Source organism: Vipera berus (genome assembly GCF_964194415.1).
Source record: "Vipera berus genome assembly, chromosome: Z".
NCBI lineage: Eukaryota > Metazoa > Chordata > Lepidosauria > Squamata > Viperidae > Vipera > Vipera berus.
The window spans coordinates 78,389,954-78,408,822 of NC_138205.1; the positions used below are offsets into that span (position 1 = coordinate 78,389,954).

At 38.8% G+C, this 18,869-nt stretch overlaps 1 protein-coding gene across 2 annotated transcripts in view; it reads right to left on the minus strand.

Moving 5' to 3' along the window:
- Positions 1 to 1,455: 1,455 nt before the first annotated feature.
- ZDHHC3 (zDHHC palmitoyltransferase 3) overlaps positions 1,456 to 18,869 on the minus strand; it is a 44,634-nt gene continuing 27,220 nt past the window's right edge. The window contains exon 8 of one of the 2 annotated variants that reach the window (XM_081342942.1): positions 1,456 to 4,165. In XM_081342942.1, coding sequence (XP_081199068.1) covers positions 3,926 to 4,165 — 240 coding nt within the window. In that variant the 3' untranslated portion in view covers positions 1,456 to 3,925. Of the gene's footprint in view, positions 4,166 to 7,193; positions 8,685 to 18,869 lie in introns of those variants that run through there. The other variant, XM_081342943.1, reaches the window with a different exon arrangement.

Sequence of the window (18,869 nt, forward strand, 5' to 3'; positions counted from 1 at the left end):
TAAAACAATCTCCATTTACATGTTCAGTACAGCATTATATGGAATACTGGAATTAAAACAGATGCTTTATTCATGAAATCTGGCCACTGAGTTACCACGAAAGTTACTGAAAATATATAGAAGTTCTGTGCAGCAGGTACCCTGTATATTTAATAGGAAAAGAGTTCTAGGAAGGTAGTTTCTTTCATTAGTAAAAGTAATAAGGGGTTTAAATGTGCAGGTATTTTATCCAAAGAACTTTGATTTTGCCCTTCCCTCCATTTGTTTTCAAAACTTTCAGCTCTGAATTAAAAAAATGTTAAAACTAAGTTGTACTAGCATTATGGCAAGCACCATAACTGTTTCTGATCAGCTTCAGACTTAATTTGAAGTATAACTGTAAGTTCTGACACAGGCATCTCCATTACTTGGCAAAATTTTATAAAGATCTATTTTTATCAGAACTTTGTTCATCCCTAGAAGTCAAAGGTGACATGAGTGTTCAGAAATCTGAAATACTGATTAAATAATTTGTATCCTGTTTGTTGGACCCTGTGCCTTATATAAATTCAAGTGACAGGCTTTCAAGCCAAAATAAATAAAAAATATATTTTTTTAAAAAAATAAAGTATCGACTTGCATGTCTCAGTGGATTTTACTCAATCTGTGTATCTTAAATTATTACCAATTTGGAATACTGACAACACAATATTCTCTGCAATAGGTGATTGTATAGACTTGAATTTTAACTTTGCTCTATAGTGCAAGACTTGTTTGCATCAGCTGTTGCAAAAAAGGTTTGTGCTGCACATTATGCTTTCAGTAAGGAGGCTGGTTTCCTTATCAGGAATTGTCAAACATGGATAACCAGATATTATTTTCTAAAAGCGAAATGGAACGATAGATAGATAGATAGATAGATAGATAGATAGATAGATAGATAGATAGATAGATAGATAATAGATAGATAGATAGATAGATAGATAGATAGATAGATAGATAGACAGACCGACAGACAGACAGACAGTTAGACAGATAGATAATAGACAGACAGACAGGCAGATTCCTGTTTCTAATGCCCTTAAATCATGCTTTTAATGTTCTATTTTAGCTCCACATGCAGGGGTTACTCCAGCAGAGTACTACCATCAGATGGCTTTACTGGCAAGCCAGCACAGCCCGTATGCAGACATCATTCCGAAAGATAAAGGCATGACATAATGTAATATCTGGGTTTCTGTTCCAAGAACCAATCTTCAGAAGCCAGATGTTTGGATACTCCATGTGAAAGAAATGAAAGCTTAAATATGATGGATTTTTAATCTCATTCGACCTCCAGTCCCTGCAAGGATTTTGACAGCATAAGGTAATGTGAAGGGAAAAGATAGGTTTAAATAGTAATTGAGTTCTAAAATAGCCTCACACAAACATCACTTTAAAAGGACTGCAAGCACTAAACATGAGCAGACAAGTATGGGATGAAAACCACAATCCTTTAATAAGTATCATTAACCTGGAATACAGAAAATAAGATACAAAAGAGCAAAAACTAGAACAGAAACATTTGTAAATGCCTACACTCTTTAATTGCATAGAATAGGCCAGTGTGCAGCCCTAGAACTGTTCATGAAAATACAAAATATATATTTTCCCACATGCTAAATCCCAGCCCACTATTAATTAATAATCCAATTATTTGAATTATAGCACCTTTTGGTTTATTCAGCATCCAGAACAGTTGCATGTCTTGTTAAAATACAGTTGTTTTGAACTTTAAAATACAGGCCAACTGGTCGCATAATGTCATGCTAACAGGTGAATTTAAAAACAAAAGACCACTTGCTTCTTCTATGTCACGGGTGTCAAACTGTTGGCCTGCAGGTCGGTTTCATCATGTAGAGACCACGTCCACCTCAGCTCCGGCAATGCAAAAAAAGTTGCAATACATCTCAACACATCACGTGACACAGCGAGTTTGACAACCTTGTTCTAGGTGATCAGAGACTAAAAATTATGCTTGTGCAAATACATATATATTTAAAGCAGAGTTTTAAGACAAGCTGGCTTCAGTAGTTACTGGCAGTAAGCAGCCATATGCCTGGTAACCTATATACTAGATACCAGATAAAAGTGGTTATTTAGCCCGAGGACCTTCTTAGGCTCCAAAAGCATAATGCCAACATTCATTTAGGGAAAGAGTCCAGACAAAAATCTTTGGTTAATAGCAGATTAATTTTAATATGGTATAAAATCATTTGGTCTCAGTTGGCAACATAAAGCATTATGAAACAGATTGGATTCAAATAAGGCACTTATTCAGTATAGAAGAGTCCTTTAAAATTATTCCAGTAAAACCTCAGAATGTACTGTATATTTCCTCACTTTTTGAATGCCATTTCCTTTTTTCCCCCTATGAGACACAGTAGTCTGAAAACAAACGGAACCTAATTAACATGTAGAAATGTATGTATAGGGAGATTCTTAATCATCCAGGTCATGATTGTCCAAAGGTGCTTTTCCAAAAGGCAACTGGACTTTAATTGGTTTCTTCCTGGAAAATGTTTCCCTTCTTATCCAAGAAGCTTCTTCAGGTCGAACTGAATGGTGCAGAAAAGAAGGAACGACCAGATGACGGCAAAGAATATAAATCCTTCCATTCCTCATCATTCAGTCAGAATGCTTTCAAGAGGAAAAAAATACCCCAAGAAAGTTAGTTGGAAAAACTCTTTCGGACATGTAGAAATATACAAATACAGAAAAGCCATGACCACATTTCTGCCAACTAAGAGAGCTCATAAATGCTATCTCAAGTGAGAAGCGGCATAAGTCTGTAATAGATTATAAAAGAATATAGACTATAAAACAGCACCAAATACTGAAATAAAATATTGAGCCCCTTAGGGATTTGCCTTCATATTCCTAACTATAATAATCTTCTCTTATATGGAGATTCATTGGTTTCCCTTCCCAGAGATAATCCTGTTGCGATTGCCAAATCACAACAGTGTTTTGCAGCACTGATGTTTCTAGATAGACATGAAATATCCTCAACAACCCTGTCCATGGCACTTTTTATTAAGAACATATTTTATCAATAAACACTAAAGTTAATTGGTCTGTTTTTAACATGTACAGAGAATTCACTCATAGGCTTACCTTGTCATCAACCAAATCCATGCAGTAAGACAACTAACTGCTGGAAATATCTATGTCCTCTTTCTCAATCACACACAAGCGCACCCTTCAGGAACACATGCATGAGCTTCCAATTATGTACAGTAGAAAAGTTAGCTGTACTTCAGATGGAGAGTTTTCAGGATTGCATGAACAAATCACTGCTAAAATTAGACCACTTGGACATTTGTAAATAAATAATCTAATGACCTCTTTCAAAACAATGAAAGATTGATAACCTAATTTAGCTTCTGTCTACAATTGCCCAAACTATTTCTTATAATTGCCCCCATCCCAAGCTTTTCTGAGGTAATCAATATGAGTTAGCTGAAAAATGATCATTATGTATAAATTTTGTAGTTCTGATTACTATAGAATTTATCATTTGTGGCACAAACAGTTAATTTAGAGCACATAAATATCTCCAGACAAGACCACTTAAAATGATCACATTGAACCTCAGGAGGAATCTTATGGATCAGAATTATCTTCCTGACCTTAGATTTTGGCCAGTCATTAAATGTTGAGAAAACATACCCCTCATATTTTTAGAAGCTGTCCCAACAAGATGATAGGTGAATTTTTCTGTAATGAAGTACAATTCTTGAAGTATAGTTAACCCATCACCAGTTAAATGCGTAGGAAAGTAGTTGCATTATTTTTTGCTTAGTGAGAAGAAAGATTCCATGGCTTCATGCATCAGTGGCACCTTAAAGCTAACTCTCAAGTACACAAATGTTCAAAAACCAAACATTTGTAAAGATACTTTATATTAATCACTTAATACTTCCACAACCATCATTGGATCATAAAATGGTTCAAAGGCTTCTTGTACAACCATTTCTGATGGAGCAACTGTTGCAGTCCCAGCTGGTGGAGCCTTCTTGCAATTCAGGTCTGAAAAGGGACTGAACCATCGCAGTGAAAAATTACCCCCGAAAGCCAGTTTCATCCCTTCCCAGCTGCTGGCTTTTTCCCAGGTTGGCTGCTCTTTTTTAAGCCGTTCTATACCCTGCAGAAGACAAAACAGTTTACATTTATTCATTAAAGGCACATATGACACACTGATGGATAGTAGCCTAAATAATTTAAGGATTTTCTGAATGTAGAGAAAACCTTCAAAAGAAACATTATGAGTCTAGAAAGTTCTTCAGCCATTAATAGGAAATACAAAAGAGTTATCACATCAGAAAAATATTGGAAAATATTCATCTGCACATGAATAAAAATATACCATTTATCATATTTTGAATTAACAGGTGTCAAATTGAGACCTGCTGAATGTCTGTCCAGAATTCCCTAATATATGCAGAATTCTTAGCTACATCTCAGAATTTTTCTGATTAGGGTTACATACGTCTCATTCCAGGACTTTAAGGCTAATATTTTTGTGCATATTTTATTCCCTTTTTTTTCTTAGTTAATTTAAGAGACAAGATCCATAGGTGCAGTCTAAATTTGCACATACAGCCAACCCAATGTTCTCCTCTGAACATTCAGAAACTTGAAATAAGTAAAACTTCTTTGCACATACTAATAGATGTGTACGTCTTTGGAAACCATATCTAATCTTTCAAATGTATTCTGTAAGATAGAACATATGTCTTAATTTTAATGCAGGTTTCTGTGTTCTAAGGCTAAAATTATAGAAAAGAGGCATCAAGAAGGAAAAAAAACCTATTTTCAGAGCAATATATTAATGTACCATTTTTCATTTAAAATACCCAATGAAATGAAAAACATTGATCTAAAGTTAACACATCAAGCCAGAGGAGGGTTTTTTAAAAAAATGCATTTTTAAATGATCCCTTCCAACGACAACATTCTGATTCCATTAATAGCAATAGCACTTAGGGCGTGGCCTACTGGGTGGGCGTGGCTAGAGTGTGTATGGCCTACGGGTGGGCATGGCCAGCTCTACATCGTTCGCATCAAGGGTGCCTATGGGGGCCTGGGCAGGAGTGTGACAGATCTGAGGGTCTCTGGCAGAAGGAGGGTCTCTGGGCCAGGGCCAAGGCAGTGGGGGCCATTCCCTCACTGTTTCCAGGATGGCTTCGCGGGCCACATGAAACCACTTTGCGGGCCAGATCTGGCCCCCAGGCTTTGTGTTTGACATGTCTGGTTTAGAGAGTCATAATACTGCCCCAACAATCTGGATCCTCATTTTACCGACCTCGGAAGGGTGGAAGGCTGAGTCAACCTTGAGCCAGTGAGCTTCGAACTGCTGAACTGCTGGCAGCAAGCAATCAGCAGAAGTAGCCTGCAGTACTGCATTCTAACCACTGCGCCACCACAGCTCATTAATAGCTTTTCTGTACGATTTCAGAATGCAAGCAAAATAACATTAGTTTTAATTATAAAAAAAATGTATGCTAAGTCAAAATTTGGGAAAATAGCATTGGTAATCTGAGACTATAAGGAAAATAGTATATTTTCAGAAGTTTATTTACCACTAACGTCATAGATTTGTTTGCACTGACAATAAAATATTCAAAGTAGAAATTAACCATTGGAGAATCAGTACAATGTGTATCATTGCTAGTTTTATACTGAATTCAGTAAGCTGCTGCAACTACAAAATGTCCATCTGATTTCATTTTAGATGCAAGTTTCCTATTCCTCTTTTAGGTTTATTAGGGGAAAAAACCAGATGTCCATGTGCAATCAGAGTCACCAACTTGATGTTTTTGATCCACCCTCTATACCCTTGATCCCATTGGAGGTGGTTTTGGATTTTATGAACCAATGTTATGGTTTCCTGTAGATGAGATTTCCTTGCATAATGTGGAAATGCTACAATTCTATTTTAAAAAACCAAAAACTTTAGGGATTTATTCCAGAGTATGTTAATATCTGGGCAACTCCTAATGTTGTACTTTCAAAAATGAATGCTATGTAATATCATAAATCTGCAGTTTGGACTGGATAGCCATCAGCATTAAGTAAATGTTTATGATGTTCTACATGGACCATACTAAAAAAAAATTGAAATCACCTATCTTATATATTAATTCTGATTTGCATATTTCTATGCCATTCATAGTGTTGTCCAATTTGTGTTTGGAATTCAATGATCAATAAGTCATTTAATAAAACAAACTATTCAGTTTGGAAAGCATAAAGAACCAAATTCAATGTAAAGTCATTTATTTGACTTGAATGTAAATAATTTTATTAATAGCTAGGCAAACATATAATTATTTGACATTTTTCAGAGGTAGACATATCAGTTTACTACATCAAATCCAAAATGGTATCCTGTGAAAAATTTATTGCAGTGTAATTTTTTATGATCCACCAAAAAACACCATAAAATAATACAGTTACAGCACCATCTATCCTCATATATATTTAATATCTAGCAAGATATTTAAAACTTGGGAAAATATGGAATATCCTGCCCCAAAATTCATCAAAATAGAAATGATCCAAGCCTCCAAAGTGAGGAAATTCCACAATTAGGGAGCTGATGAAAATTGGAACAGCACTCTCTCATCAATGGATAATTGGTCTGCTGGAATACATCTGGGTAAACCTAAGCACATTTTCATATTGTCTTTGCAATATTTTGTTTTATAAATCACTGAGATTCTTTGTCTAATAGGCTAATAACTATAGTATCATTCAGAAAAAAAAATCAAAATCGAGATCTAAATATAATCATTTAAAATAAGTTTCATTGAACTCAATGACTCTTACTTCCAAGACTAAAAGGTAAAATATTAATTTCTTTTTCTTATGAATGCTGTATTTTTATCAAAACATCTCTTAAACACAGATCATCAAGGATTACCGACCCACAAAATACATTATTCTGCAATACACATTTTAATACATAATGGTGGAAACAGGAAACTAGTTTTGTTACAAAAATGTCTGTTGGCTTGCTAAGCACACAATGATAGAATATAAAAGTGTAGCCACAGTACTATTTGGTCAAATAAATTTAGCTCTAGAGTCTAGACTCTAATTATGCAACTATCTACAATCTATAGGACAATAGAATTTAAAAGAACTTGTTTTAAATAAAGGCACAGAAGCAGTGTTCAGAAAAGGTTTATTGCATTTGTTTCCCATATGGAAGCATTGACAGTATTGAAAAAATGCAGCATTCACATTATTTTCAAAATGAGACAAATCTATTGGCTTTTTAAATCTATTTCCTTTCCACTCCATGGCTTTGATTCAGTTTAAACAATACATCTGGGAGCATAGCTCATTTGCATTTCAATATTTTTCCTGCAGATACTCTAATAGTAACCTTCAGAATTTTTAAAATCCAAAATATGGAATGAAATCCCTGCCTATATTTCTAAATGTTACAGACTCACTCATTTGGGTATAATCTGTTCTTATTTTTGTTTTAAACAGACTGCCCTCTACTTAGCCCAAGCTCTTACTATGTATACAATTTGCCAATTATGTAATCATGAAAGAAGGCATGCATGATCTTTTAACACATGACAATTCTGATTGTAAAATATATATATATGTATAGAGTTAAAGCAGAACAAATTTTTAAAGTTATAAAAAGGAGGTAATGTTAAAAAGAAAATTAAAGGACAATGCTAGACTTTTACCTGGATTTTTAAGCCTCTTCTATACATGAACACTATTCATTAACCAGTCCCCTTTTTTAATTAATACAAACTTTATCTTGCTATTCTACACATTTAAATCAACTTTTCATATTTCTTCAATTATAAGGCATTACAAAGCCACACATACAACAACCTTCATTCATATAACCAATAGAGACAACAATTCCTGCTGTCCCGAAAGATATGGTAAGAAACAGCACAAGAAAGAATTTCTGTAGCTCTCCAAAATACAATAGTGTTGGCAACATATTTTAAAGCTTAAAAGCTAAGCAAAGTTATCAACTGAGCCATATTTTCTTTTCCATTACATCAGACATTATGTGAGGCTTTAACTCAGGTGCATACAAAATACCACAACAAAAAAGTATTCTTTGCTATGAAGAAGTTCATGAATACCCATAGAAGATGATATTTCTGGCACGGGCTGTTGTTCAGTGGTTGTGTAAATATTAATCGGTCAGCATAGGTGGGCAGAAAGAAAGAAGTTTCTCCTTTACATTAGTTGTGTCAGCAAGCAGACAGGAAAAAAAATAGCCCAGTCAAGTTATTAAATTAAAAAAAAAAACGCTTCAGCCAGAGATGAAGAATTATTAAAGTTTGCAGAATACAGACCTGCTTTTTCCCCCCTCATCTTTTTTCTGCAGTTACTTGCCCTTTTATAGGCAGTTTTTCTTTAAAGAAAAGGTTTTTTTTTCATTTGAAACATTCATGTGTAATAGCCACAGTGCCGCAAATGCAGTTTTGTTTGGGTGAAAATGTTGTCACGAATTCTTAGACCACATACTGATATGGGTCGGCTTTTCCTTGGTCTGGAGTAGCAAATGGGCTAAGCCAAACTATAGAGAACGGATGGCCGAATACTGCTTTCATGTTCATCCATTTTGTTTTTTTAGCCCATCTTCTCTCTTCTTTTTTCAACTGTTCTATTCCCTGAAAACAGAAATATGACATTTTCAGGCAGGAACTTATTTTTGTACTTCTGGTTTCGGGGGAAAAGGTTCCCTCTTATCTATCCTTTATCAAATGGCTGGAGCAGAAAAATACTAAGATTTTCTAAACATATTTTTTTCAAAAAATTAACAAAGGTTGGGGGGAGAAAACCAATAATGTAGAAATGAAAAGAAAATCACAGTTGCCATGACAACTGTAGGAGTTGACATTAATATTCTCCTTCCCCAAAATACTTAACAAAGCAATTATATTTTTATTCAAATGTTAATAAGGAAATATATAATTTCCAGATTTAAGAAAAACCTCAGCCATTGCTTTTCCAGTTTCATTTAATCATAAGTTTATTTTCTGCAAGTTGATGCCATTTAGATGTATTGAAATGTTATTTCCCAAAATTCCTCAGCTAGCATGACTGCTGACCAATATACAGCACATCTAGAGGGCACGTAGTTAGAGAAAGTTGCATCACTCGCCAGCAGAAGAAAGAATTGCCAGGTAGTGTATGAGTATAGAAAGGGGAAAACAGTAACAATATTAGCTTCAGAAAATTCAGAAGAATACATGTCAGATGAGTTTCTAATACTTTAGTAATAAGCACCTATATCTGCATTAAGAATCAGTTAGGCTATAAAATGTAAAGTTACATATTAGATATTTTTGGAAACTGATCCATTCTCCATTCTTTCAGGTCAATTTTTCAAGTGATGTTTAGAAATGCAGGAACAATAGAGTCGGATGTCCCATTGTCCTTAGTAAGTTGGTCTGGATATGAAATTATTTGCCTTAGTAGTGAATGGAGAGTTCAGATTACAGTCACTCACTTCTCCCAAAAATGGGTGTGGCTGATAAATATGACAGATCTCTCCATGGTTTGCTTAGCACATCACTGTGTGAAACAGACAAGACAGAGAAAGAAACACAAAATAGATGGTGGTTCCTTTCTCTGGTTTGCTTTCCCTGAAAAATACAAGTCCACATTCATAGTTCATACAATACGTAGAGTAAATCACTCATGGAGCTGCTAACATAGTTATTAAACATGTCTACGCATAGGTGGAATCAGCAGCTGCAAAGTTATACTGCTTACCCTTACATGCTATTTGGTCATGTTACATTATAGTATGATGTTCGAACTGGAACACTGCATTGACGCTAGTGAGAAACTTTTGGAAGAACAAAATTTACACACCAAAGCACAGTAACAGGGTGTATAGAAACAAAGTAATACAGTACAGGAAGTTCTTGGTTAATAATTCATTTAGTGACCGTTCTAAGTTACAATGCCACTGGAAAAAGTGACCTACGACTGTTTTTCACACTTATGACTGTTGCACTTATGATGTGATCAAAATTCAGAGGCTTGGCAACTGACTCATATTTATGATGGTTGCCGTGTCCCGGGGCCATGTGATCACCTTTTGTGACTTTTTGACAAGCAGTCAATGGGGAAGCCAGATTTACTAAACAATGGTTTTACTAATTTAACAACTGCAGTAATTCACTTAACAACTGTGGCAAGAAAGTTGTAAAACTTTCAAGGTCTTAGTGATGGTTTTTAAGTCCTTACATGGCATGGGTCCGGAATACCTCGGGGACCACCTGCTGCCGGCGTCGACTCCCCTCCGCCCCGTGCGTTCCCACAGAGAGGGCCTCCTCAGGGTGCCTCCAGTCAGAGAATGTCGGCTGGTGGCCCCCAGGGGGAGGGCCTTCTCTGGGCGCTCCGGCTTTGTGGAATCAGCTGCCGGTTGAGCTCCGGATGGCACCGGATCTCCGCTCCTTCCGGCGCGGGTTAAAGACCCATTTATTTGAACAAGCTGGCCTGGCCTGATGGGGAGTTATTTAGGGTTTTAATATTTATATATATTTTCTATTGTTTTTACTGTGGGCAATAATTTAATTCTTTTTTTAACTTTTGTATTTTTGTAGTTTTATGATATGCCCTCTTCACCGCCCTGAGTCCTTCGGGAGAAGGGCGGTATAAAAATTTAATAAACCTAATAAACCTAAAACGGGGCAAAATTCACCTGACAATTGTCTTGCTTAGCAATAGAAATTTGGGGTTCAATTGTGGTCATAAGCGGAGGACTACCTGAAAAGGGATACAATACTGCTTCCTCCCCAGAATGCAAGATTTAAAATAGAGGGGGAAAATAAGGGATACAGCCAAAAAATATAGTATTCTGATAGAAGATGGCTTTAGTTGATCACAAAGTCAGAATTTCATGAAGAAAATATTTTTGTAAACACTTATTGGCTATATTGGTTAGCCTTAGAAAGGTTAATAGAGCAAATAACCCTCATTTTAAATTTTACAGAGAGATTAGATCTGGTATGAGATATAGAAGATGCTTAACTACTTGAATGCTGTAATTTATCAAATACAATATAGCAACTTGTAATAACTGCCTAAAATCTGAAATCACTAAATTGATTATCAACACAAATAATTTCTCAAAAAAAGACATTAATTAGAAAGGCATAATGGAAAGGAGAAGCTCAATTCTTCATGAAGCTGAGAAATGAAATAAATACAGTGCAATTAAACAGCATGCAAGAACGAAAATACCAGCAAATTTTCTAAAATCAATTCCGTTTGAGGGAAAAGGGGGAAAAGAGCATGAACTGGCACAGCAGTGATCTGAAGAAGAAGTAATAAGTAACAAAGATATTCTTTACTTAAGAAGCAGAAATAAAACTGAAGAGCTAGTAGGAATAATAGATGAACGTATGTGGAAAGTATTTCTGAAGGATGACAGGGAGGCTGCAAAAAGAGACATGAATATATTTTAAGCACACTGTAAAATATTAAAAAAGAAACAGCTTATGAATGTAATTTGTATGAACCCTCTGGATCACAACAGCCTTACAGAACACTAGTGAGGATGAAACCAGCCTTGTCTCTGGGGAAAGGAGTGGGGGCCGTTACTGAAGAGGCTCACTCCTGAGGTCCCTAATTCATCCTGTCATTCCACCCTGGTTGAAAGGATATAAGAAGCTTCTGATATCAGTTCTCATATATGAAATTGCTATTAAGCTGTTTAAAGCCAGGTCACGAAGCAGCATAAAAGTATTAATAATAAGTAAACAGCTAGATCAGGGGTGTCAAACTCAATTTCATTGAGGGCTGCATCAGCATTGCGGTTGCCCTCAAGGGGCCAGGTGGGTATGGCCAGGGTGGGCGTGGCCTACTGGGTGGGCGTGGCTAGAGTGCGTATGGCCTACTGGGTGGGTATAGCCAGGGTGGGCGTGACCTACTGGGTGGGCATGGCTAGAGTGCGTATGGCCTACTGGGTGGACATGGCCAGCTCTACATCATTCGCATCAAGGGTGCCTATGGGGGCCTGGGCAGGAGTGGGACAGATCTGAGGGTCTCTGGCAGAAGGAGGGTCTCTGGGCCAAGGCCAAGGCAGAGGGGGCCATTCCCTCACTGTTTTCAGGATGGCTTCGTGGGCCACATGAAACCACTTCGTGGGCCGGATCCGGCCCCCGGGCCTTGTGTTTGACATGTCTGAGCTAGATGAATACATGATTTTTATTTAAACTCAGCAATATTATAGTTTATCCAATATAAAATCCAAACCAAACTAAAACTATGATTTGAAATCTTATTTTGTGGCTCAGTGTTAGCTTGCAAACACAAAACTGTCAGCTCTATTTATTTATAAATTACTTTAATGCTTATATATTTATATAATCATAGACTATAATACAGAAAAGTGGAACAAAAATAAACTAAAATAAGCACAGAAATGTAAACTATTTATAAAATGCAAAACCATAATATTTAAACATGTTTCTAATTTTAAAATGTCTGGAATGTAAAAGTCGGGGGTCAGTATTATATTTCCCAACTACTACATTACACAAATCTAGCTACTTTTACACATATCTCAACTCTAGGTTAAAAAGTAAAAAGGAAGTGAGCAATGTTTAGTGTCACCCAAATAAGATGAAAGAGGTGGAACAATTAACAATTGAGTATCTTGGTATACTGTACATACAGCCTATGAGCACAATCTATGAGCACATGATCTACTGATTCTATTGTTCTGCTACAGTGTTGCTCTATTTTCCATATAGCACTAGAATAAGTTATTAATGACTTGCTAATATGCTGTTCTATGTATAAGAGTCATTAAATTATCGATATGGTAAGCTGGTTTAAGCAAGTCATTTATTTTGTCCATACTGTAATACCTTAGGATCAAAAACACATTTATTTGATGTTCTACATCTTTACTCTCTTTTTATTATTATTTAAGCATGATCAAATCCTAAAACTATGGGTGATTTTGGTAAAAACATATATGGGCAGTGTTAACTTTTAAATGAAAGCCCCAGGATAAATTAAGAACAATCAGCAAATACTAAGGCTAAGAATCTATTTAATTTAAACCAAAGTCTTAGCATGGTAACTAAATCTTCACAGCTACTTTAAACAGGCTAATCTCAAATCTTAAAATGGTACTGATCAAATCTAAGAAAAAGAGAGTAGAATATAAACTAAATTAAAATTCACAGAATAATTGTGCACAGCCTTTAGCTTAAAAGAAGGCTGCAGAAATATACTGGGCTCCTATACTTTAAAAGAAACCAAGAATTGTGGCAATAGTCCACTAGACATTTTGTGCTAAGTTTGCTGTGTTCTGTTTGGGCTGCAGAATAATGAAACATAGTTTGATACAATATAGAAAAGTATGGTTAACCATAAACCAGGTACAGAAACCTCTAATTCTATTTCATGCATTAGTACTGTATACTTCTGAATTACTGATGCTTCTGTATTATTTTATTTATTTTTATTTTATTTTTATTCGATTTATATCCCGCCCTTCTCCGAAGACTCAGGGCGGCTTACAATTTTATGTAGCACACTTGAGTCTTGCCATCTAAATACAACCACAGTAAATTTAAGAGTGCCAAAAAGCTTTGATAAAATTGTTATTTTTAGCACCCTCCCACCCTATTCCTATCAATTGTTTCTTGGGCTAAGACCATATTGTATATACATGTACTACATTTCTTGATGAACTTCCCCTCCATCGGCCAACAGATTTAGTCATGCTGTGGGCAAAAATAAAGCAGACCCATGTCTGGCAACTAGTCCTTTTATGGTTCAATAAATAGTTAAAAAGAGTGGGAAAAGAGCAATGTTCAAGTAAAGTACAATAGAATCTACTTTCTTAAAGAAACTACAGCAGTCACATTTGATTTTTCGTATCTGAGTAGAATATAAACAGTGAGGTGGCTGAGGCTGTAATATGTGCTGGATACCCTGCTGGTTCAAAGCAGATAATTTTATGAATGATCTTTCCAAACTGGATGAATAGATAATACAGTGACATTTCAAGTACAGTTGCAAGAAAAAGTATGTGAACCCTTTGGGATTACGTGGAGTTTTGCATGAATTGGCCATAAAATGCGCTCTAAACGTCATGTAAGTCACAATAGAAAAACACAGTCTGCTTAAAATAATACTACACAAACATTAGCTGTTGTCATGTTTTAATTGAACATAAGATGGAAACATTCACAGTGCAGGGTGGAAAAAGTATGTGAACCTTTGGACTTAATAACTGGTTGACCCTCCTTTGGCAGCAATAATCTCAACCAAACGTTTCCTGTAGTTGCAGATCAGACCTGCACAATGATCTGGAGTAATTTTGGACCACTCCTCTTCACAAAACTGTTTCAGTGTAGCAATATTCTTGGGATGTCTGGTGTGAATCGCTCTCTCAAGGTCATGCCACAGCATTTCAATTGCGTTGAGGTCAGGACTCTGACTGGGCCACTCCAGAAGGCGTATTCTGTTTTGTTGAAGCCATTGTTTTGTTGAATTACTTGTATGCTTTGGGTCATTGTCCTGTTGCATCACCCATCCTCTGCGGAGCTTCAGTTGGCGGACAGATGGTCGTACGTTTTCCTGCAAAATGTCCTGATAAACTCTGGAATTCATTTTCCCATCAATGACAACAATCCGTCCAGGCCCTGAGGCAGCAAAACAGCCCCAAACCATGATGCTCCCTCCGCCATGTTTTACAGTGGGGATGAGGTTTTGATGTTGGTGTGCTGTTCCTTTTTTTCTCCACACATAGTGTTGTGTGTTTTTCCCAAACAACTCAATTTTGGTTTCATCTGTCCACAGTATATTTTGCCAGTAGTGCTGTGGAACATCCAGGTGCTCTTTTACAAACTTCAAACGTGCTGCAATATTTTTTTTGGACAGCAATGGCTTCCTCTGTGATGTCCTCCCATGTACTCCATTCTTGTTTAATGTTTTCCTTATTGTAGATGTGTCAACAAAAATGTTAGCATGTGCCAGAGATTTCTGTAGGTCTTTAGCTGACACTCTAGGATTCTTCTTTACCTCATTAAGCATTATGTGCTGTGCTCTTGCAGTCATTTTTACAGGACGACCACGCCTAGGGAGAGTAGCAACAGTGCTAAACTTTCTCCATTTGTAGACAGTCTGTCTTACCGTGGACACATGAACATCAAGGCTTTTGGAGATACTTTTGTAACCCTTTCCAGCTTCATGCAAGTCAACAATACTTGATCGTAGGTCTTCTAAGAGCTCTTTTCTGCGAGGCATGGTTCACATCAGACAGTGCTTCTTGAGACCAGTAAACCCAAAACAGGTGTGTGTTTTTAAAGGGCAGGACAGCTGTCAGCAACACATCCAATATCATCACACTGATTGGAGTCAAGGTTGGCTCACTCCTGGCTCCAATTAGCTCTTGGAGAAGTCATTAGGCTAGGGGTTCACATACTTTTTCCACCCTGCACTGTGAATGTTTACACGTTATATTCAATTAAAACATGACAACAGCTAATGTTTGTGTAGTATTATTTTAAGCAGACTGTGTTTTTCTATTGTTGTGACTTACATGACGTTTAGAGCGCATTTTATGGCCAATTCATGCAAAACTCCACGTAATCCCAAAGGGTTCACATACTTTTTCTTGCAACTGTAACACGTATAAAATGATACTAGGGACAGAAGAAAATAATTCATTTATATGTATACACTGACAGCAATAACTGGGCAACTTACTTTGCAGTGCATTTCAATGTAAACTTTGGAATCATAATAAATGATTTATTTATTTATTTATTTTATTATATTTATATACCGCCCTTTCCCGAAGGACTCAGGGCAGTTTACAGGGTGATTAAAACAAAAAATACAAAAGTTAAAAACAGATTTAAAAAAATTATATCCGTCCCTGAACAAATAAAACCCCAGTTAAAATTAAAATTAAAATTCTCAGCCTGGGCCAGAGAGCTCGAAGAGCCAGGTCTTCAGGTCCCGGCGGAACGAACGGAGGTCGGGGGCGGTCCTAAGCTCCACTGGCAGCTGGTTCCAAAGGGCAGGCACACCCACTGAGAAGGCCCTATCCCTGGGTGTTGTCCGCCGGCAGTCTCTTACCGGCGGTACCCTGAGAAGACTCTCCCTGTGGGAGCGCACTGGACGAAGGGAGCTTGATGCCGGCAGCAGGTGTTCCCTCAGATAACCCGGACCCAAGCCATTTAGGGCTTTATAGGTCATCACCAGCACCTTGAATCTCACCCGGAGGGTAACCGGGAGCCAATGCAGCTCGCGGAGTAGAGGTGTTACATGGGAGTATTGGGAAACCCCCATCACAACTCGCGCGGCCACATTCTGCACCAGCTGAAGCCTCCGAGTGGTCCTCAAGGGCAGCCCCATGTAGAGAGCGTTGCAGTAGTCTAAACGGGAGGTCACGAGCGTATGAGTGACTGTGCGTAGGGCATCTTGGTCCAGATAGGGTCGCAACTGGCGCACCAGGCGAACCTGGGCAAAAGCCCCCCTGGTCACGGCTCCTATATGGTCTTCAAAATTGAGTCATGAATCCAGGAGGACGCCCAAGTTGCGAGCCCTATCAACGGGGGGTAACACCTCACCCCCCATCGTTAGAGGTGGAATAGTCTGGTTAGCCCGATATGCCGATATGCACAGCCACTCAGTCTTGGCAGGATTGAGACGAAGCCTGTTTCTCCCCATCCAGACCTGGACCGCCTCCAGGCAACGGGACATCACGGCGAGGGCATCGCTGGGTTGGTTCGGGGTGGAAAGAAAAAGTTGGGTATCATCAGCGTACTGATGATACCCCACCCCAAAACCACGAATGATCTCACCCAGCGGCTTCATATAGATGTTGAACAGGAGGGGCGAGAGAACTGACCCCTGAGGAACTCCACAAACGAGAGGCCTCAGGTATGGGTCCAGATAATCAGTTTCCTCCAGGAACAGAGGAAGCTGATGCGCCACCACACTCTCAACAACCTTCGCCAAAAAGCGAAGGTTGGAGACTGGACGATAGTTATTTAAAACAGCCGGGTCCAGGGCAGGCTTTTTGAGGAGGGGTCTCACCACCGCCTCCTTCAAGGCGGCAGGAAAGACACCCTCCTTCAAAGAAGCAGTTATTACTGCCTGGAACCAGCCTCGTGTCTCCTCCCGGGCCGCATAAACCAGCCAGGAGGGACACGGATCCAACAAACAGGTGGTGGTTCTCAGCCTCCCCATGATTCTGTCCACATCATCAGGGGAAACAGGATCGAACTCAGTCCAGATAACATGCTCAAGACCGTCCGATTCCTCCACGTCAGACTCTGCCCAGTCAGAGTCCAGACCGGCCTGGATCTGAGCGATTTTGTCCACCATATGATGATTAAACTCCTCGGCTCGTCCCTGCAAGGGATCCTCCCTCACCTCCTGGTTAAGGAGGAAGCGAGTCACCCTAAACAGGGCGGCCAGGCGATTATCTGCGGACGCGATGAGGGCAGCGAAGTAATTAGACTTCGCCGTCCTCATCGCCGCAAGATAAGACCTTATAAAGGTTCTTAACTGCAATCGGTCAGATTCGGATCGGCTGGACCTCCAACCGCTCTCTAGACCCCGTCTCCGACACTTCATCTCCCGGAGCTCCGCAGAGAACCATGGAGCCCAACGGGATCTGTGCCGGGTCAGAGGTCGCAAGGGTACAACACAGTCAAGTGCCCTGGCAGCCGCCCTTTCCCAGGCATCCACCAAGGCATTGACTGGGCTGTGAGTGAGGGCGATGGGTATAGACCCAAGCGCCATCTGGAACCGTTCAGGGTCCATTAGGCGCCTGGGGCGGAACCACCTGGTCAGTTCCGCAGCCCAGCGGTGGGGGGTGGCATAACGGAAGACCAGCCGCAGGAGATAGTGATCGGACCATGACAGGGGAACAATGGTTGGTGAACCCCCTCCCAGATCATCCAACCACTGTCCAGACAGGAACACCAGGTCGAGAGTGTGACCCCCCACATGAGTCGGGCCCTGAATCACTTGGATCAGGCCCATGGCCGTCATGGAAGCCATGAACTCCCGAGCTAACTCAGATGACCCTCCCAGTGAAGGCAAATTGAAGTCCCCCAGAACTATAAGCCTGGGGAACTCCACCGCCAACCCTGAGAGGGTGTCGAGCAGCTCGGGCAGGGCTGTTGCCACACAGCTGGGCGCCAGGTATGTGAGCAACAAGCCCAACTGAGCCTGAGGGCCACATCTCAGGAGGAGGGACTCACTCCCGGCCATCTGGACAAAGGTGGTCTCCCGTGGGCATAAAGTCTCCCGAACAACCACCGCCACCCCTCCACCCCTACCCTGAGCCCGTGGCTGGTGTAGCACATGATGATGATGCCCTTGAGTTGAGTTCAATTCATGGTGACTTGCATATCTACTAATATTTTGGCAAAAATGTGGAAGCTGTTTGTCATTGCCACCTTCTGAAAAGTTTAGTCCATATCCCTGGGATTTTGGAGTAATCTTTCAAAACATATTAACCATGCCTAGCAGATTAAATTGTTTTCAGATAATTGAGGTAGATTAGATGCTGCCAACTGCCTTCATATAAAACCCAATGGAATGGTCACATTTCAAATTTTAGTATTTCAAATTTCTAGTATTCCCATCTCAATTTAAATCAATACATAAATAAAAAAACAGTGGAAAAACAAACAGCATTAAAATGGCCATCAAAATAATGAAGGGATATTTTTTACTATGCAAAGGCTAAAGAATTAAAAGCATTTTGTTCACAAAATAGATGAAATGAGAAAAGGGTCACAACAGTACAGGTGTAAACCATTCCCTAAAGATGGCTATAAGCCTCTACATTTAAA